The sequence below is a fragment of the Lepidochelys olivacea genome (assembly GCF_965140295.1).
Source record: "Lepidochelys olivacea isolate rLepOli2 genome assembly, chromosome: 9".
In the NCBI taxonomy this organism is placed as follows: Eukaryota; Metazoa; Chordata; order Testudines; family Cheloniidae; genus Lepidochelys; species Lepidochelys olivacea.
Genome location: NC_140419.1, coordinates 42520008 through 42542702, shown reverse-complemented (window position 1 = coordinate 42542702; position 22695 = coordinate 42520008). Strand labels below are relative to the sequence as shown.

Below are 22695 nucleotides of genomic sequence, written 5' to 3'. Positions count from 1 at the left end.
TTTAGCTAAGGTGTCCTGAGAATTTCATGTAAATCAAACCATTCATCTCTTCTTTGCCACCCTCTCCAAAAAACCACAATGTACTAGTCAAGAAGCCATATTCCATTTCCTAGGTGTCAAGAGGGCATTAGCCTTTTGCCTAGATCGGAACAACCAATTTAGAAGCTCTCCTACACTATTTGTATCCATTGCAGACAGAAACAAGGGTTCAGTAATTTTGAAACAAAAATTAGAGGACATCGCCAGTTGTATTTAGATCTGTTACAACGGAACTCAGGGTTTGAGAGTAACAGCATTCTACAATAGCACTGTCTGCATCTATAACCTTACTTAAGGGTATATCAATAGCACACATCTGTAGAGTGCCAATTTGGTTCTCTGTTCATGCTTTTGCTAGTTATGTATTGGTAGCTGTGGCAAGATCAGATGCTGCTGCAAGTAATGCAGTTCTCTCTTCCATATTGAACGCTGCTCCGAATCTTCCGCCTCCTGAGGTGGGTACTTTTCAGGAGTCACCTAATGTGAAGCACCCACAGTGACACTACTCAAAGGAGTGGTTACTCACCTCTGCAGTAACTTGACTTCTTTGATATTCATGTCTTTGTAGGTGCTCCACTGCCTGCCCTCCTGCTGTGCTTCAATGTGTCCCTTATGGGACTTTGCAGTGGAGAAGGAGCTGAGGCCAGTTCACCTGCGCAGCCCTATATAGCCTTGGTGCAGTGCATAAAGATGTGTGGAGCACATGTGTGGGCCGAACAGACGCTGCTACCAAAAATCTCTGATCAAAGGTGCAGGCGCATCTGAAGTGGAGCATGCACAGGGGGACACATCTTGAACTCCAGTTACTGCACAAGGTAAGTTACCTCTTCATCAATGTACTACAGTCAACTGCAGTTCTCAGTGTTCGAAGGAGAGCCTTCTCTAGGTTACAGCATATTTAATGATGATCTTGAGTCAAACAGTCAGACCAACAAATTCCAGACCTTGCTGCTCACCAGTCAGAGGGAAAACACGATTGCATTTGCTTGCAGACTGGAGCTGTTTTAGGGAGTGAGGGAAAATTCGGGACAGTCTTACACACAGCTCTTGTATCACCAGAATTATATCTATAGAGAAATAGACATATTTAAAGCAGTACAACTCTCTAGTAAACTGATCTTTTCAGACACAGGAAATGCAGTAGATATAATCTACCTGGATTTCAATAAGGCATCTGATACAGATCCACATGGGAAATTATTAGTTAAATTGGAGAAGATGGGGATTAATATAAGAACTGAAAGGTGCATAAAAAAGTGGTTAGAAGGGTGTCATAAATATAAAGGGAAGGGTAAACCCCTTTAAAATCCCTCCTGGCCAGAGGAAAAATCCTCTCACCTGTAAAGGGTTAAGAAGCTAAAGGTAACCTCACTGGCACCTGACCAAAATGACCAATGAGGAGACAAGATACTTTCAAAAGCTGGGAGGAGGGAGAGAAACAAAGGGTCTGTGTCTGTCGGTATGCTGCTTTTGCTGGGGATAGACCAGGAATGGAGTCTTAGAACTTTTAGTAAGTAATCTAGCTAGGTATGCGTTAGATTATGATTTCTTTAAATGGCTGAGAAAGGAACTGTGCTGAATAGAATGACTATTCCTGTCTGTGTGTCTTTTTTGTAACTTAAGGTTCTGCCTAGAGGGATTCTCTACATTTTTAATCTAATTACCCTGTAAGGTATCTACCATCCTGATTTTACAGAGGGGATTTCTTTACTTCTATTTAAAAAGTCTTCTTGTAAGAAAACTGAATGCTTTTTCATTGTTCTCAGATCCAAGGGTTTGGGTCTGTGGTCACCTATGCAAATTGGTGAGGATTTTTACCAAACCTTTCGCAGGAAGTGAGGTGCAAGGGTTGGGAGGATTTTGGGGGGAAAGACGTGTCCAAACAACATTTCCCAGTAAACCCAGTTAGAGTTTGGTGGTGGCAGTGGAGATCCAGGGACAAAGGATAAAATTAATTTGTACCTTGGGGAAGTTTTAACGTAAGCTGGTGAAAGTAAGCTTAGGAGGTTTTCATGCACGTCCCCACATCTGTACCCTAAAGTTCAGAGTGGGGGAGGAACCTTGACAAGGGGAGACTACAACAGGTCATACTGAGAGGTGAACTGTAGGCTGCAGGGCGGTTACTAGTGGAGTTACTCAGGGATCAGTCTTGAGACCAATCTTATTTAACGTTTTTATTACTGAACTTGGCACAAAATTTGGGAGCATGCTAATAAAATTTGTGGATGACACAAAGTTGGGAAGTATTCCCAATATGGAGGAGGACTAGAATATCATACAAGATGATCTGCAAGACCTTCTAAACTGGAGTAATAGAAATGGGATGAAATTTAATAGTCTCTACCCTGCATGACCTTTCTATTTTCACTAATAAGAATTTCTGCTATAAGCTTGGGACTCGTCCGCTGGAAGTGACAGTGCACGTGAAAGACCTGGGTATATTGGTGTTCATCACAGGATGACTGAATTGCCATGTGATGTGGCTATGAAAAAGGCTAATGCAGTCCGAGGATGCATTAGGGGAGGTATTTCCAGTAGAGACAGAAAAGTGTTAGTACCATTATACAAGGCACTGGTGAGACCCCATCTAGAATACAGTGAGCAGTTCTGGTCTCCCACGTTTAAGAAAGATGAACTCAAACTGGAACAGGTGCAGAGAAGGGCTACTAGGAAAAACCTACCTTATGGGAGACGACTTCGAGCTTGTCTTGTTCTAACTAACTAAAGTTCTAACTAAAAGAAGGCTGAGGGAGATATGATTGCTCTCTATAAATACATCAGAGGGATAAATACCAGGGAGGGAGAGGAGTTATTTAAGTTAAGTGCCAATTTGGACACAAGAACAAATGATGGCCAGTTTATATCCAACAAGTTTTGGCTTGAAATTAGGTGAAGGTTTCTAACCATCAAATGAGTGAAGTTCTGGAACAGCTTTCCAAAGGGAACAGTGAGGGCAAAAAACCTAACTGGCTTCAAGACTGAGCTTGATAAATTTATGAAGGGGATGGTATGATGAGACTGCCTACAATGGCATGTAGTCAATCTGTGACTGCTAGCAGTGTGTATCTCGAATGGCTGGTGATGGGACACTAGATGGGGAAGTCTCTAAGTTACTACAGAGAATTTTTGCATAGGTGTGTGGCTGGTGGGACTTGACCACATGCTCAGGGTCACTCTAACTGATCTCTATATTTGCGGTCAAGAAGGAATTTCCCCCGGATCAGATTGGCAGAGATCCTGGGTGTTTTTCACCTTCCTTTGCTGCATGGGGCACAAGTCACTTGTAGGTTTAAACTAGTGTAAATGGTGGATTCTCTGTAACTTGAAGCATTTAAACCGTGATTTGAGGACTTCAGTAACTCAGCCAGAGGTTAGGGGTCTATTACAGGAGTGGATAGGTGAAGTTCTGTGGCCTGCAATTTGCAGGTGGTCCGACTAGATCAGTGGTTCCCAAACTGTGGGTCAGGACCCCAGAGTGGGTCACGACTCTGTTGTAATAAGGTCGCCAGGGCTGGCATTAGACTTGCTGGGACCCGGGGCTAAAGCTGAAGCCCAAGCCCCACCACCTGGGGCTGAAGCCTAAGGACTTCAGCTCTGGGTTGTGTAGCTCAGGTTACAGGACCAGCCCACCCACCTGCTGCCTGGGGCTGAAGCCCTTGGGCTTCAGCTTTGGCCTCCTCGCCTAGGGCAGCAGGGCTTGGGCAAGCTCAGGCTTCGGTCCCCCCTCCTGGGGTTGTGTAATAATTTTTATTGTCAGAAGAGGGTCACACAGTGCAATGATGTTTGAGAGCCCCTAGACTAGATGATCATGATGGTCCCTTCTGACCTTAAAGTCTATTTAGACTAATGTGGATGCAGTTATGCTGGTATAAAGGTGATTATATTGATATACCTTATTTTGCTAAGGGTAATTAACGTTTCTAAACTAGAGCTGCTAGTATGGTTGTACCAAAACTGTGCAGTGTAGACAAGCCCTTAAAAGTTGATGTCTTTACTCTGTCTATGGGATGTCTAAAAGTTGTAGTGGAGTCAAATAGACTTTTCAAGATTGATATGAAGGCCCAAGTTGTGAAACAGACCACACACCACCATTACTGACATCAACACTTCCTGATACGATCTACCCCAATCAACCAATTATACAGATATGGGAAACTGATTATATCCAAAAGACCTAGGAGGGCAGCAACTACCGCCAGAATCGATGAGAATACCCTCGGGCAGAATGATAGTGTTCATCGTTCATTAGAAAACTAAGAAACCTCTTGAGTGAAGGGTGAATAGTGACATAAAAATATGCATCTTGTAGCTTGAGGGTCACACACCAACCTCCTAATTCTAAAGAGGAAATTATCGCTGCATGGGTCACCATCCTGAATTTCCTCTATTTTACATATCTGTTTAGTGACTTGAGGTCCAAAATTGTCCTCCACCCTCTATTCTTTCTGAGGGAGAATGGGCAGAAGGGACAGATTTGAAATAGACAGCATAACCAGATGTTATGCCTTCCCAAACCTATTTGTCCAATGTTATGTTCTTCCATGCAGCCTAAAAATAAGAGAGGTGGCATCCAAAAGGTGGAAGGGAGGTAAGGTAAGGTGTTGCAGCTGTAAAATCTTATTGACTGGATGATTGAGACTCTTTACCAAGCCATCAAAACTGTGGCTTGGAGGACACAGATGGCTGAGAAGATGTAGATGTAGCTGAAGGGTTTTTTTGTTTTGAGTATTTTGTGCCATTTGTGTTAGGGCTCCTATGTTAATCTATCTGCCTGCTGCAGACACAAACCTTTAGCATAGTCTATCATAAGGCCAAGACATAGCAACTCAAGTTTGATACAGCTTGCTCAGGATCATATCAGTATGCACTATTGGTGTTTGTGACAAATTAGCAAAACAGAAACTGAAGACTGGGACTGACTAAAGTCTGGATAAAGGATACTAAAGGATCCCTGAATAGAAGCTGTCACGCTGTCTGGAGTGGCTCACTACTATGAGTGCCTATCTCAGGGCTGACTGTCAGAAAAAAAAAGAATAGACACCATAAACTGATGGTATGTTCTGTAATTAAATTTCACCAAGCCAGTAACCAATGTGAACTCCTAAATCACTATACCACTCAAAGTCACAGACAGTCCTCCAGTCCCTTTTGCCACCCAGACAAACTGAACTTTGTGATAAAAGGTTATTAAAACAAAAAAAGCACACCACATCAGATTTCTCCCAGTCCCAAGGGATTAGTCATTTATCCCAGATCTTACACCAAAGACAATGCTGGCAACCAAATCTATAATAGACTAATTTAAAATTTATTAGCAAAGAAAAGAGAGTTAACGAGAGGTTAAAGCAGCTAAAATATAACAGATAAATCACAGTTTGTAACTCCATATGATGGCGCAGATGTAAAACTGCCACCCAGAATAATTCTGGGAATCTCCATCTTCTCGTTCCGTTATTCGGCCCTGTTAGAATCCAAACAGTCCAGATACAAAGGATCTTTCTTTGAATCCATATTTACAGTATCTTCACACAGAAAGCAAACTGACAGTGTCTCTACCCACATGGGCTTTTCTTTGATGAGTGTGGAATGCACTTTGAGTCTTTGACCTCAGGTCCCCACCACAATGCCCACTTATTCTGAAATTTGCACCTTTTCTGATAAAGTCCTTCATTAGCGTTCCCCAATGCTTCTTTGATGTCTATTGATGACTTATTTAGTTACAGGGGTATTTACAATATAAATGTTTGCTATTACATTATGACAAGAACAGATAAGTGAAAACAATGCAAAGAATGTTCCAATAGTTTTCATTAAGTTTAAACACCCAAACTTTTTGCACTGGCGACCCACTTCACACAGCAAGCCTCTGAGTTCAATCACCCTCCCAACCCTCAGTTTGAAAACCCCTGCCCAATACACTCTTATAATCTAACCATTACTTTGATCTACACAAGTGAATTGACCTGAATATACTTTAGCATGACCTGGTCAGCCAGCGTCACAGAAGCTACAACCAACAACACTGTGTCAATCAGAATCATTAGATAGCTCCTTTGCTGACTGTGAACAGAAAATAATTAGCTGGAATGTTCTAGTACCCGAGGCTGGCACATGCTTAATAAGACAGTCTTTGAATCAAGGTACAAATGCCACAAAAATCACTACACTCAGAGACACAATGGACACTCCTGCTTTCCAGGCGACCTCTGAAGATGGCAGTTGCAGAGTGGATTTGTTTTCATTCATCATTATCTTTTCAGGATATGCTTGCTCTCCAGAGTATTATGCTGGTAATAGCTCATCTTAAGTGATCACTCTCCTTACAATGTATATTTTTTCATGGTCTGTGTGTATATATAAAATCTCCTCACTGTACTTTCCACTTCATGCATCCGATGAAGTGAGCTGTAGCTCACAAAAGCGTATGCTCAAATAAATTGGTTAGTCTCTAAGGTGCCACAAGTCCTCCTTTTCTTTTTGCGAATACAGACTAACATGGCTGCTACTCTGAAACTTGACTACTAAGAGACTCTTACCTCTCCATAAGTTCCTCTTGATCTAACTCTATAGACAATAGAACCAGAAGGCAAGCTCATTCTAGAATCCAGCTCTGTCCCCCTACATATCATATGCTAGAGGAATTGATCATTCACGATTATCAGTGCCACTTTTAGATGGATTATGGTCAGAGTGAAACCTAGGCAAAACACTATCTGGAGAAAAAAAAAAAAAGACATAAGCAACTTTCAGCCTAAAGCGACTACGTTCCCACACATAGTAAGTACAATTTTGCTTCACCTTTACTAGAAAGCAGTAAGATCGTCTTAACCTTAACTATACTCGCGCTACTATCTAACTAATTTTTGCAGGTAATTTGTGTGGTCATTGAAGATCAGTTTCATTGTATTTAAAGCCAATACTAAGTAAGACTGATTCAACTACAGGGATCAAGGAAGAGCTCTATTATAGTATTGTCGAATTTCTCTTAATAGACATTAAGACAGGTTTATAGTGTAAGCTAAATATCTACACTAGGGTGCTAAGTGAAAATAAAATTAACTAAGATATTAGTACAAAGAAAAGGAATTGCCACCTACAGAAGTACTGACAAGATTTTCCTATGTAACAGAAAGGGCTATACAAATGTTCAACATTCATGGCTCCATCCTTTGGGTAAGGAGTCCCTAGTGTAAATTGAAAGATACAAAGCAACTGATCTGAAAATTGAAGAAAGTCAAGTGAGAGGTAAGGTTAACATTCAGCCATCAGAAAATTTGTCATTTTTCTCAGAATAAGCCAGGTAAACTTTTCTAACTAAATGCTGGCAAAGAGTGAGCACAGAGCATTGTTTGACAAAAAAAAAGTTGGGAAAAACTGACCAAATTTGGGAATCAGTGGAGTAAATGTCCGAAACTAAAATATAAATAAAGGAAAAGAGGTTTAAGAAACAAATAACATGTTCACTTCAGTAAACTAGGGCATCAATTAAAATACAAGGTATGAAATCATTTATTATACCAGAACAGGTTGTATGTCTTTCAATATCCACAAACATCCCTATGGTTTACTCTCAAAATAGCAGTGGAGACACATGAGCCTATTTTACATAGACACATGCAGCCCTTCAGGTTTCCCCCACAGTTAAGCCATGCAAATCCCAAATATTTTGTTTAGAGGGTTCATATAGCTACAGTTCTTGAACTGCAAAATCTTTCATGAAGAAAGAGGGCTTAGAAGCACCATCTTAATAGAAATGATAGAAAAAAGTTAAGGGTGAAAATTCATATGTTAAATATCTAAGCTAAGGACAGAATACATTGTCTTTGCACTTTTATGCTATAAAATCATCACAAATGCTAACGAGCTATAGCTCTGCATCTGCATTTACTATATGTTATCTCAAAAGAGAGAATTCTACAGAGCAGCAACTGGTGGAAAATACTGAGGTTACTGAATATTTTATTTTAGGTTCTTATTATAGTATTATAAACGTGTGTTTTGGAAATACCACTAAAATGTATGCATTTCTGCACAATCTCTCATTACGACCACCAATTTGGATCAGCATTATTAATCTATACTTTAAGGTAAAAATTACACCAATTTTTCAGTAGAGACCCATTTGTAAAGGCAACATTAAAGAACCGGATTCCTTAGTGTAGGTGCATACTCTCTAACTTATTACTTCTGACAACTTGTATAACTGACTTCTCCCTCTGATCAACAGCTCCATGAAACATACAAGGCAGAGAACCAGTTAAGATGTTAATCTTTAACTTTTCCTTCAGCTGTGAACAGACTTTATATATCTGCATTTCACAGTGACTCAGTGTAAAGTAAGACGTTAGCTCACTGAATGAAACTAGGATAAAAGCTTTATTTATGACTTGTAGTCAATATGACATTATATTTCACTTTGAAAATTAGGATCCGATACAACAGCATCCTGTATTGTACATATATACAGTACTGGCCATTTTAAGGAGTCATTACCTAAAGAAGAAGGGAAGGTTTTGATTTCAAGGTCTTAGATAGGAAGTTACAGAAGAGGGAGGGGGAATGCGATATGGACTACATATGCAGTGTTGTAGCGGTGTTGGTTCCAGGATATTGGAGACAGAAGGTGGGTGAGGTAATACCTTTTATTGGACCAACTTCGGTTGGTGGGGGAAACAAGCTTTCGAACTCTGAATCAGAAGAGCTCTGTGTAAGACGGAAAGCTTGTCTCTCTCACCAACAGAAGTTGGTAAAATAAAATATATTACCTCACCTATCTTGATCAACAATCTAGACAAACAGTTCCCAAATGACGAGTCAAGGTAAGGGGGCGGACCAAGACTGGAGCCATAGAGTAGATTGATACAAAGTCAGAAAGTAGGGAAGAGCAAGTCTAACAAGTTTATTACATGCATAAATATTTACCTTCACAACAGCAATCACGTGCGTCACAAACCAAATAAATTGGCAGTATAAAAATAAATGCTGAGGCAAACCAAAGAGGGGGAAAAGATGAAAATAAAATACATATTAATGTTCTAGTTCAGAGCTAAGTCCAATTTATATTAAAGGAAATGTTTGAACACGGAACCAAACATATGGAAAAAGTTCTCTCCTCATCCAAACGGTAACAAAAGTAAAATCCTCTGTCACTGTTCTGAACATACATGGTCAAGGGGAAACTATTAATAGCACATTGAGATGTACAAGGATTAGTCTAAAGTTTATAGTCATGAGTTAACAATTTTCTATCTTCTGAAGAGACTCTTCCTCCCTGCTCTTCTCACCCCCTCCAATAACTATCTACGTCAGCAGGCTGCTCCCTCTGACTGAAAGAAGTGAATGGATTGCATTTCAGCAAAGTGGCACAAGCATATGTAATCAGAGTAGATGAAAACCAAAGAAAGTGTCAAGAGAGGTAGTGTCAGCTTCCTTTTCAAAAGATTTAGTGTCTAATTAGCCAATTTTGAGTCTTCTAGTATGTACTGCAAATCTATAAAACATTCAGAAATAAATTGTGGAGAATAAATTGTTACCCTAAAAAAAAAAATCCGTGAACTCTGAGCTATAATGAAACACATTGTGTTCAGATACTAGGAAGACTACTCTTGTATTGAAAAAGATGTGACACTATCTCTAATGTCTCATGTATTTGTATCTCTCACAATTTCTTCCATGCTGATCATGTAGCACATGCTTTGTGTGAACGTGTGCATACACTGTCCAGCATCTTATAATCGGCCTCTTTCTATCTTCTGAGAATGAAAGAAAGGCAAAATGTGTAATAAAGATAAATCATCCTCCTAATGGAATGTCAGGGTTATCATTTAAAGTTGAAAAAACTTCTATTCAAATTTTCTCTTTACAATCCTACATTCCAAGAGCATCAATTTATAAAATGGTGTATCAGAATAGTAACAGGACTATATGATGTCATAGTAACAGTAATATTTCCTGCTACTGCTCCATGGGAAATATTATAAGCTACATATTAAATACAAAAACTATGCTAATGCAGTGCAATAGCAGAAATATTCAAACTTTGTGTTTGGAGTCTCAGCCATAAGAGCTGAAGAGAATAAGTACATTTACAGTGGAATTCTTTTGTACTGCAAAAACTTTTCTTGCACAGAATTTCCCTATAAACATAGGTTCGTTTTAACCAGAAGTGAAATTTTCATATTGCAATCCATTAAAAAGGCAGGGCTTCCCTTTGTCTTCACTATAAACCAGTTCTATTGTACTGCATTGTGTAATCTTTAGATCACATATTTTAAATTTCACATGGCCAAGTGTAGGGAAAATATGAAATTGCATGTATTTGTTTACCTGTCTTAAAATTAAGTGAAGAAAAAGTAAGTATTAAAAAAAAACAAAAATTCACTTATCCTAGAGGGATAAGGATATCCTTTACACCACAGGTAATCAACACTAATACAATGGACATACACCTGTGTTCATTATGGCTATTTGGCAGGTCCCTGAAAGGAGCAAGAAGAGTGAAAAGTGGAGCAGAAGAAGAGATAAAGACAGAGAAAGAGGGTAAAAGTAGTACTAGCTTGGAAATCTGGGAGAGAGATGTGATTTTGCTACCCCTTTGGTAGCACAGAATTATGAGCTATGATATGGTGAACTACCTTCCAGAAATAACTAAGGGGGGAAAAATAAGCCTTTTTTTCCTCTTGATAGGCCAATCTTCCATGATACATGTTGAGATAACCAGCTTCCATTCATCTTGAGGTAAGGGTGTTGATCTTTTAAAAGAGTAACTGGAAGATTATATTGCAGAGAGGATGAAAACTGCAGTCTAGGCCTTAAAAATGAAGATGAATAAGTATTAAGATGTAGATGTGCACAAACATTTTTTTCAATATGGGCTGACTTAGGCCAACACAAAAAATAAGCATATTGTCCATATGTAGGGCTGGGTCAAAAGTTTTCCATCAAAACTGGTGGTCTACGGAAAACAGGGGTTTTCCACCAAACGATTTTTTTTCTACAAAAAGTAACTGCTTTCTCAAAAAAAATTCAATTTTTCATTGAAAACCAAAATATTTCCATTTGGAAATGCTGCTGTGGTGCCTCATGTCCCCAGTTCTCAATAAGCACGATTCCCTAGCCAGATTACATCTCTTATGATGCATCATTGGAGTCCTTGGCCATGGTACACTCCAGGAGGACAGAGGAAACAGCTCTACAACTGTTTCCTATTTGGGGATACAATTATTTGGGTAGTATAATCTAACAAAACACAAATCCACAGGGATCTGACTCTTCAGATTTTCAAATGTCCTGTTTTCAAACCAAGCATGATTAGTCTCAGATTCAGAGGCAAGAGAGTGGGCTTTCAAGATCATCAGCCTGTATGTTTGTCCCAGGTGGGCCCACAGGATAAAGCTAGCCTATTCTGAGAAGTCTCTTGGTGAATGCTCTTGTCCCAGACATTTCAGATAGTAAATGCACATTCATCAACTTTTTCCCACTGGGCAGCAGGCATAATGCTTGATTACATAGGCATCTACAAGAAATCAACCGAACAGTGATGTTTGGGTTGTGCAACAAAATACCGATATGTTTATATGACAGGAAAAAAAATCTGATAATTTGGAACTATCAGCTTGTGCAACAACTCACCTATGTAACTTTAAAATATGCCCTCTGCAGTTTCCTCCTATGTTTGTTACCTGCCTTGTCTTACCTCATTTCAAATTAGATAGGAAGGTCTTTGAGTTTCAGTTGTGATCCACAATGTTTCAGATCCATAAGCTAAACCATGATGATACTCAGGTAAACTACACAGTTACACTAAGCAGATTGCCAATAAAATATTTTTGTTAAAAATAGTAAAACTAAATCATTAAAAAATTAAGCTAAAACTACCAACAGGGAAAAGGAATAGTAATGAGAGAATAAGGAAAGGAATTAAGTGTGCTTGTGGCCTTGAGCCCTTTTATATCCTCACTTTGAGTATTTAGATGTGAGTGACCTCAAGAACTATAGCAATATGTTGCAGGAGATAAGTGTCTCTTGGTGTCACTGAGTCCAGAGAAGGAGTTTTGCAGAGGAAGGACAATTATCATTTTAGTATAGCGTGGATTTGAAAGTCAGTATTTTATATCCTGAAACACATACCAAGTTTAAAATAATCTGAGTGATGAATACCCCTTTGGTTTGTATCCGCAGATAACATGTACAGCTTATTTTTCAAACAATTTTTTCCCCTACAAATTCAGTGCACTACACATTCTATGTTCAGGATACAGTATGTACGCATCAAGGCTTCGATTCTGTGAGCATTTAATGCAGCATATACATAATTTCAAACATAAATATCTTTACATAGTCTCATTGAAGAGGCCTCAAATTTAGTTTCACATCCAAACAATTTGTTGTTTCTACCTGAAAACGTTTACACTCTGGCTACAGAAAATTTAAATAAGCCCAGAGTACTAATCACTGAAGTAAATTGTAATCACTTTCTTTTCTTTAGGTTACCGTTGATCTATTTTCAGAAATTACCCTACATCCATTATACAAGTTTAAAGGCTCTCTATGAATCATTCTAATGAAAGATCAGTCACCATTTATCTCTACTATGTGCTTGAGGGACTTCCCCTACCCGGAATACTATTTGTACAGAGAACAAATTTACTTTTTTTTTATTATTATTATTTATTAAAAGATCTGGAGTTTGAAAGTATATTCTGAGATCTCCTAATCAAAAAAGAATATCCAATCACTACATCCTCTGTGTAAAAATTTCCAGATTTACTTCACACTTCCCATCAATAATGGGCAACAATATCCCATATTAGCCAAGATAACAGATGTTTATTTTGATGTACAGAGCAATAAAAATTGCATGCTGATTTACAACTTTGCTTGCAAGCTGGCTTGCAGAACATTTTAAATTTCATCTTTAGTTATGGCTTTGGGATTTGTGAGTTTTATTGTTTTTAAATACTGGTTCCCTTTGTAGAATATTACCCACTCACTTACTGCCTCTTTCAAGTTAAGGTCTTTCCAGATGAACTTCTTGCACCAGCATTGTACAGGGAAGGCCAAATGGTTCTTGTACCTTACTTGAGAGTACTTCCTTAAGCAGTTATTTAGGTGGCTGATGGCTTGTTCGTATTTTCCTAGATAGCCTTGTCCTTTGGCAGTTGTTTTGGAAAAAAGAAAATTATCTAACAATGCAGGTTGAACACTAATTAGGAAAACACACTAATCCTTCTCTTACACGATAATGAAATTTTTAATTAACACTTAATTCCATCCACTATTGATCTGTATGTGCCTCCCATGCTATTCATCTCACCAGGAGACCTTCAGATACTTTTTACCGTTGTTTATTAACAACTTATTGGCACTGAAGTAGCACCCCAAAGGCTCCAAAAATAAGGGTTAGAAACCCACTGTGTTTGGTGTTGTACAAACACATGGTTCCTGTACCAAAATGTTCACAATATAATCTGAAACAAGATGTAATAGGTAATAAGAGAAACAGGGAAAGAGGACAAGAGTAATGATTAAGATCAGGTTGCTACATGGGTCAGAGTTAGTCCGTAACTTCATCAGTCATGACAGTTCCAAATCATAACAAACTTTATTTGAAACAAATAAAATACATTACTTCAGACACTGATACACAACATAACCATTACTTATTAGCTGATTTCTTGTAGGAGACAGGGGTCTTAGGGAGGACCTTCCACAGGTGTCATTTAATAAAGAAGATGCAGTGTGACTTGTCTTATGTCATCAGCTCAAACAACTGACAACAACTGGTTGCTTAACAAAGGCGATCTTCTTATACAATTGTAGAATTGTATTGCATATGTTGGGGGCTATTTTGGAACAGTTTCTTAACACAGAAGGTTGCCTAACAAAGATTCTCATGTAGAGGTATTGGTGTACTTTTAGACTAAACATTCACAACTTCAACTGAAGTTTTCTTTAATATCCAGGCCATTATTATTTGTATTCTGGTACCATATGTGTATTCCTCGCGTGGCTTCAGGGTAATGGTCGTTGCTCAATGTCAGCGGGCGTGAGGTCACTAATATGGAATTTTCCCCTTATGTGCAAGGGTTGCTATTGATAGTCAACAACTGTATATCTTTTTTCCATTAAAATTAGATCCATAGAGAATTAACTCCTTCTAAGTTGGTTGCTTAGAGAGAAGTTAATTCTAAACGTATCAGTGGCCAAAGACAGAAGGATCCAAGGTCAACAAAGATCGAAGTACCAGTTTAACAAAATACACAACTTTTCTTCATCTTTAGTGTGTGAAGGGAAATCAAAATATTTCTATTTAGTTCACATATGTTAATTTATAAATCTTGTAAATTCTGTTTTCCCTCCCCCAATTAAAGTTTAATATTTCACTAGCAAAAGATTAAACCCCATAAAAAGTACCAGAAATATACCTTTTCTGCCTTTTTGTCAGAGATATCTTGCTTTTCTAGAACTGCCATACTCTCCTTCAGATTCTTCACTATGTCTGCAGGAGACTTGTGGGACTTGCCAAAGGGGAATGGCATTATTGCAAACTGTACAGGTCTTCCTTCTGCAGCTCCTACTTCACCTGGAAACAGAAAACAAAAGGACTATCAAAGGTGGAAACAGTGGGTCAACAGTGATAGCATATATGAAGAGCCAGAAAGCATTATAAAGGCGTCAGTATAGTCTGCAGTGTAATTCGGTTAAACTAGAACACAAAACCATCACTAAATTGTACACTATTTGAGTTTCTAATTTTTTAGAAAATGGAACAAAGAATCCAAGAGATCAAACCAAAATTACTATCCAGTGTTTCAGACAGATATTAAGAATTATATTCAGGACCACGGGACTGTACAAATAGCACAGTTCAAAGTCACATGCTAGCAAGATAAAAATATACAGGTTATTCCAAATTATGCTGGCAAGAAAAATCAAATCACTAACAACAGGATTTGTCCTAGCTTATTATTGCTAGGTACTGAAACTTATTTTCAAGTGAATGCATAGGTGGCTGCTGGCAACAGAATTTTATTACCAGTACCAAGGATTAAACAAAGCATTTAGGGTCATACTCTGTCATACTGAAGATCACATTAACATAGACAGTTCTTTCAAAGATGAGGAATGCCCTCTGCCCTAAGTTACCAGACTTTTCCAAGGGATAGTTAGCACTTGCATTAAATATATTCATACCTTTGTATAAATTAAATAGGAAGCAGAAAGATTTTCTAGTGCAAAAGTAAACAACTTTTCAGAGAATAAATGCTCCAATACCAGAGCTTTAGTTCCTAAACTTGTTTATCTTCATTCACACCACAATAGCTTCCCCTGAAATGATTTCACAAATTGTACTTCCAGAACTCTAGACCAGCTACAAGTGAACAGAAAATCCCACACTGAAAAATGCTGATGGGTTACTTCTATAGAAGACAAAAGACATTTGAAGCTGACAAAGCAGAGGTTACAATGTCATTACAAAAAAAGGATGTCACCCTGAACATCAGTTATTTTCTATCTCCACCTGCCAATGAGAACGATAACCAGCCAGCATGGATCAGTATAAAAAAACAACTAGCATCTAATTTACAACAAAGCTTCTCATCTAATATAATACAAACACTTGTTACATGTCACTTAAATAAAAGTTCCTCCCATAGGCCATAGAGCTAGAATACTGAAATTTGGTACATTCACTCATTACGGACTCCATATGTTTTAGTTTAATCTTTCCATCACAGGTCACTAAAAGCTTTTCAGTTGTAAGATTTTAACCATTCAAGTACCTTTACTTGTAAATTAGAAGTATAAATTTGCAAAAGTTTAGTTTTTTACATGAGCCAGTTATGTCAGGTATGAGGCCAACCATTTGAAGAACTGAATGTCATAGGATACCAGATCTATTTAAGATTTTAGCCAAGAAAATTCCCATAAATATGTAAACTAGGTATGTGATTATAAAACTTACTATAACAGTTGCATGCTGCTGGGTAAGAAATACAGCTGCTCATGAGGAGATGCATTCCTGCAGTAAGTAGTATTTAAATCAGTCTACTCTTGAAGAGAAAGTAGCAAAACATCAGTATAATGGAAGTGATCAGATCTCACACACTTCCAAATACAGTATTTTCACTTTTTTAACTTATGCAAGCAATATGGCCAATATTTAGATGTGGTGAAATTACTCTTTCCACCATATCTCAAAACATCTTAATCAGCACCGATAAAAGGCTGAAAAATTGAGTATCTATGAATAGAGAATTGATAACTTAAGAGATAATAGCATCCCCGTTATTGATGAAAAATTACTTTAAGACAATAAAATTAAATAATGTCTCAATATTTTGCCAAATGTGAGTGCAATACAGTACCATCTTCAGTGAAAACATGACTATCAACTATTATTTAATAAAAATGATGCTATTTTCAAACATTAGGGATTTACAGGTATTCCAGGATTTTTATTTGGCAAGAGAGGGGGCAGGATGACACTCCTTTTATAAACTGCATGCAGCATTTAAAGTATGCCCTTAAAGTATGATTTCACTCTGAAAACTGCTTATGTACAAGTGGCATCATAGCTTTCCATATCTGTCTCAATCACTTCCAGACAGATTCTGCTCAGTTTACCAGTTTAAAAGATTCCTCCCCCAAACACTAGCTCTGTCAACACAAACTGGGATCTAAAAGTCAAGCTGAATTTTTTATGGGTTGTGTATCACTATTGGTAATAAATACAAAAAAAGCCAAATTATCCACCAGTTACACCTGTATAACCCCTTTATCTTCAATTAAGGTTGGACAGGTGTAAATGAAGGTAGAATTTGATCCAAACTGTTTTGCTGAAGATGTGAGAGAAAGAGTTGAAATCAAGCTCCAGAACCAAGACAGCTATGGGAAATAAGTGTTACTAAACGTAGAATTTAAAAAAAAAATTATCATAAATAAGCAGTTATGACAGAACACAATGTAGGAAGAAGCTCTATTGAATCAAAAGATAATATTGTTATATACTTATTTTTCTGCCCACAATTACACTGCTTTCAGAATAAAAACTCTCACAAAGAATTACACTAACTCATTTAACTATAGGCAAACAGTCAGATAAATCCAATTTCTAGGTTTACAGAATGAGTGGGTTTTATAAACTTCCCTCTAGAGGATAGTGCCTTCACCTTTTTATTTAAAATGGTCTAGCCCCTACATTTGCAGGAAGGCCTGCAATTTGACTTACCTGTCATTGTTTTACGAGCTCCATATCAGTAATACGGTACATGGACATATACATGATTTTGGGGTATATTTGCAAGAATTTCAATTTGAAAATTTGAGGATAAAAAATTAGGACAATTCAATAAATTCCCCAAATGTAGCTTATTTGTATTTGAATATACTCTATCCATAAATAGAGAAGTTTCATTATGAGTTTTTGATAAGCAATTTATAAAAATAAGCCAACTGGCAATAGCAAGCAAATCCAAGCCCTCCGTCACAGCAGGTGCCGGGAGAGATCATTGCTGCAAGGTGTTTTATGTATTATATAAAACTAAGCAAATGAGTTATTTGTGCTATTTCTGTTGCAGGAATAGAGTGACACTAGTGGGAACCTCACTTGTGTCTCCTGAGAGTGGAAAAAGCCAGTGCTGCATCTTGCTAAAGAAGCCGGGGTATCCCTCTATATTCTAGAAACATAACAGATACAGTTGTGAAGTTGTGAAAAACATATGAACTGTGACAGACTGACAATATCCTAAAATACCCTGAACAAACCTTATGGAATTAAGATAAACTTCACTGAATAAGCTTAGTACCTTTGTGATAAACTGTATTAAAAATGAAATTGTGTATGTGTTGCTGTGGAATTATATGTACCTCCTCTAGCAGGGAGGGGATGCTCATGTATTCCTCTGTTATCAGCCTTTGAAGCCACACCTTTGGGGAGATATGCATATACTAGTTCAAACTTCATTCTCCAGAGACCAACAGACAAAGAAAAGACTTTTGGATAAAAGCTTGGGGTTTAAACTGACTCAGGGCCTTTTTCCTGATCCAGCAAATGGACAGGACCTCTGGTTCACGGAGGGTCCCAATCCTTAGAGAATTGGAAGTATTTGGCCTACTAAGGCTTCATAAGACTGTGTACCTGTTCTGAGCTGAAGCTCTCATGAACTTGTAACCACAAAGAACCCTTACGGTGGGCTGATGCCTAGTAAGCTTATTAGCATGCATGCAGGTTCTTTTATTGTTTTTAATGTTTTCTCTGTAATGTTTTTTACCTTAAAAATAAAATAAGCTTGCTTAGAAAGAACAGTGTGGTAGCTTCCAATTATAGTAATCACTGTGTTATCAGTCTCTGAAGATTCAAATATTAAGGCCAGAAGGGACCATTACAATCATCTAGTCTGACCTTCTGAAAATTGCAGGCCACAAAACCTCACCTCAAGCTGGTATGTTTAAGCACTGTCTTCACTGGGAAATGCACAGTGAAGGCAAGAAACTGTTCAGCCTAGACGTACCCTGGTCAGAAGGAAGTGAGATGTGGGTCTCCACCCAAGAGAGGCAACAGCCAGGAAGCTGGAAGCCTGAAAGTGGGTGTCCTTGCTGGACCACGGAGGAGAAATACAAGTCCAGGTGCCTTCAACTGTAACATGAAGCACTTAGGATCTCTCTCTCTTGCTAACCTGGCGAAAGTTCTCTAAAAGGCAAGCTACAATATTCGACAACAGTGTGCGTGTGAGGCTGGGAAAAATTGCAACATACCACATCTGCCTAATAAAAAAAGGAAAAGTCCAAAGGAACTGCCATGTGATATTCATCCACAATCAGCCACTTGAACCATATCAAATTATAACAATTTTCCCAGTATCAGCATCTGGGTTGTGGTTTTTTTGTTTGTTTTTGCAGACTACTTAAACAGATTTGTTTGCCACTTTAAAAACTACCTTCAGACCTTTTCCAAAAAGTTAGTCTCCTAATAAGCACCTGGACAGCTTTATCTTTTGAATTAGCATGTTGCTTTGCTTCATCTCCCATTCTCAGTAATCCGGACATATTTATTCATTTGTGAATTGAGGCCACGAGTAACCTTCCACTGAGCACTTACCACAATATCATAAGCACACTTTACTGTCTGCACTCACCTAACAGGATCTGGTAGAAAGAGAAAAGTTTGACCCAGCCAAATGAAAAACAAGATGTTTAAAAGTATCGATATTGGGTTCAAATTTAGAAAATACAGAATGTAACCTTTTTTTGTGTAGTACAAGCAGATATCAAAAACAGGGCACAGTCAATTCTCCAAAAGCTAAACATCGCACTAAGAATGTGATATAGTATCTTTTCCCTCTAAGTCAGTGTTTCCCAAACTTGGGATGCCGCTTGTTCAGGGAAAGCCGCTGGCGGGCCGGGCCGGTTTGTTTACCTGCCGCGTCTGCAGGTTCGGCCAATTGCAGCTCCCACTGGCCACGGTTCGCCGCTCCAGGCCAATGGGGGCTGCGGGAAGCGGCAGCCAGTACATCCCTCGGCCCACACCGCTTTCCGCAGCCCCCATTGGCCTGGAGCGGCAAACTGCGGCCAGTGGGAGGCACAATTGGCCGAACCTGCGAACGCAGTAGGTAAACAAACCAGCCCGGCCCACCAGGGGCTTTCCCTGAACAAGTGGCGTCCCAAGTTTGGGAAACACTGCTCTAAGTCATTGGTTTGAAATTAACACACAAATAATGTCTATAAACGGTTGCCACAGAATGGCTACATATGAAATGCATTGGTGTTTTTGGCCCAGTTCCTACTGGACATGATAAAGCTGGATCCCCACCACCACCCGGGCTCGAATTCCCCCTCCCCTCCACTGGGAGACAACCCAGGCTCCCTTCCCCTTTCCTTCTCCTCCTACCCCTGCAGTCCCTCACCTGGAGGTTGCAGAGCTTTGGCGGTCAGTCCCCAGGATGGCAGCAGCAGTGCAAAAGTAAAGGCTGCAATGGGGCACTAAGTCTGCTTTGAAAAGTGATATTGATGAACATCAGTTTTCACATTGCCACCCTTACTTCTGTGCTGCTGCTCTACACTCCGTCTTTAGAGCTGAGTAGCAGGGTGCATAAACAACTAGAGACACAAAGAGGGGGGGCCTGATCAAATAAGTTTGAGAACCACTGCTTTAAATCATAAATAGTTTGTAACAGCTTTAGGGAATACACGTTAAATAGTAGCCAATTTTAAACTACTATGGTTAACATAAATTATATTCTGAAAGGTTTAAGATTGCCTTGCTGCTTTAAAAAAAAAATAGATGCTTGAAAAAGTCCATCTACAGGGACACTTGTCTCTCTTTCTGAAGAAAAACTAGAACAAATGCAAGAACACTGACATGCAGTTCTTTTCCTTGTTCTTTGGTATATTAAATTGATCACAAGACTTCTACTTTGGACTATATTCCCTAATTTTAAACATTTTTTCTTCTCATTTGAAATATCAGAAAATGCACTTTCCTACAGGCTAATTCAAATACGGGTTAGAAAGAGCTACACTGAAACAGTGTAATCACCCAATAAGGGAAGTTATTTAAGCAAGGAGTGACTAAATTAAAAATAAGTTGATTACATGACGATTACTAAGAAAAACATTCTGAGAACAAAGTACAAATAGTAGTACAGTACATCTTCACTTACTGGCATCTCTATTAAATTACTCCTTAGAAAGCTGGATTACAGACACTCAAACTTTACTAGTGTGGACCTCAACAACTCTCTTGACACTAGGATGAAGTTCAAGGAACATTGGAGAACAGAGGAAGGCAGAAAAAAATCGTCTTGCTGTGACAGACTGTACCCTTATGTTCACCATTGTTACAAAACTATGAAAAAATCTGTACAAAGTATCCATTTGTGAGGTATTTCAAAACTCATAATTCAGTGACCATTATTGTCCTTACAATGTTGCCATGCATACTTTACATGTAAAGTTACGAGATTCTACCGTACGATGTTACTAAAGCATATTCTAAATCTGGGGAAGTAGCCCAAACCAGTTGCTCAGAGACAAAAGGCTAGTCAGCACCTCAGCCAGGTTTCAGCATAATCAAATAGTCTATCACCTGATTAAGGGGACATTTTTGACAGGAAGAAAGGTATAAATGAGAAATGTACATGTTGGCAAATTGTACAAAATATTGGCATTTTGGGTTCCCACTCAAAACAGACTTGTTGCGACCTGAACTCAAGCTGGAGGGGATTCTCAAAGAAGAGAAATGGTATAAGATCCCTCATTTTTATTCACTGCATCAACAATGTTTGAAAGATAAACTGAGTGAATGGTCCTGATTGAAGGAGTTCAGCCAGTAAAAGCATGTGATGAGAAAAACCTTTGCTTTGAATTCAATTAGCTTGTTCAGTTAGGTATTAGTTTACATTTTACCTTTTATTTCTTTGTAGCCAATTCTGACTTTTATACCTCATTACTGGTAATCACTTAAAATCTATCTTTCTGTGGTCAATAAATTTGTTTTATTATTTTATCTAAACCAATGCATGTTTGGATTGAAGTATCTCTAGCCTCCATTTGAGATAACAGGGTTTGTGCATATCATTTTCTATTTATGAAATGACAGAGCTTGTACTTCACAGAAGGAAAGAATTGGGCAGTACAAGATGCACATTTCTGGAGACAAGACTGGAACTGGGAATTTGCTGGAAATTATATCTGCAATCCAATTTAGAAGTGGCTGGCTAGAAACACTCATATCATTTAGCTGTGAGTGATTTTGCATGTGATAGGCTGTGTGTGACTAGGCCATGTGTGAACAGGACAGGAGCGGCTGCTCTCACTGCTGAGCAGTGTGAAAGCTGGAGAATTGAAGGGACATAGCTGTTCAACTGTCCAGATTGTACTCTGGGGAATGTCACACTTGCATTTTTGGTTATGTGTCAGATCAGAAATCCCGGACTGCCATGCTCTAGGGGAAAAAAAGCTCTCTCAAACTTGTCAAGTTTCCCCATGACTTCTACAAGTCAATTACATTAAGTAAGATATAGTTGTACAAAATTCCTACTTTCACAAATTTGGAAAGTAATCAGCTACAGTAGTCTAAAATTCTAATGCCACCTACAACTTTATTCTTTCAATCGTAGGGCTTCTAATTTAACAATGTCTTTTGTCTGTCACTTTTTAAAAATGTACCATAGACCAAAACAGTGTCAAATACTCAAATAGATTTATGTTGATTCATTTAGAGGTGAAGAGGTTGAAGTGAAATGGTAATATTCCATTTAATATGTAATTACTGAGGGAAGCAGGCCAAGAAAAATAAGTTCTCTCTTGGTAGCCATAATGAAAAAGCACCTTTTGATAACAATTGCACAGATACGTTAAGACCTAACGCCCAATGAGTAAGCACAGAAAACGTTCTGCTATTGTGTGAGCGGATAAGAGGTAGCAACTTGTTAAAAATTAAACAAAATCAGCATAATTTAAATAAGGCAGAACTACAAATATCAAGTCAATTATTTAGAAACAATGTTAAAAATATATAGATTACTTAAACACAAGAAAAGATGACAATGATGAGTCTAAAAGGATAAAATACACGTGCACAACAATTTTTGGACTTTTCAATAAGACGCTGTATCTGCTGCCAGTGATAGGCTGATAAATTCTCATACTAAA

The 22695-nt window shown here is 38.3% G+C and overlaps 1 protein-coding gene across 4 annotated transcripts in view; it reads right to left on the bottom strand.

Annotated features, from left to right (window-relative positions):
- Positions 1 to 22695, bottom strand: part of CAB39 (calcium binding protein 39) — a 68013-nt gene that overhangs the window by 18641 nt on the left and 26677 nt on the right. For all 4 annotated transcript variants that reach the window (XM_084640079.1, XM_084640078.1, XM_084640080.1 and 1 more), the window contains one exon: positions 14466 to 14623. In XM_084640079.1, the coding sequence (XP_084496205.1) occupies positions 14466 to 14579 (114 nt within the window). In that variant the 5' untranslated portion in view covers positions 14580 to 14623. The remainder of the gene's footprint in view (positions 1 to 14465; positions 14624 to 22695) is intronic.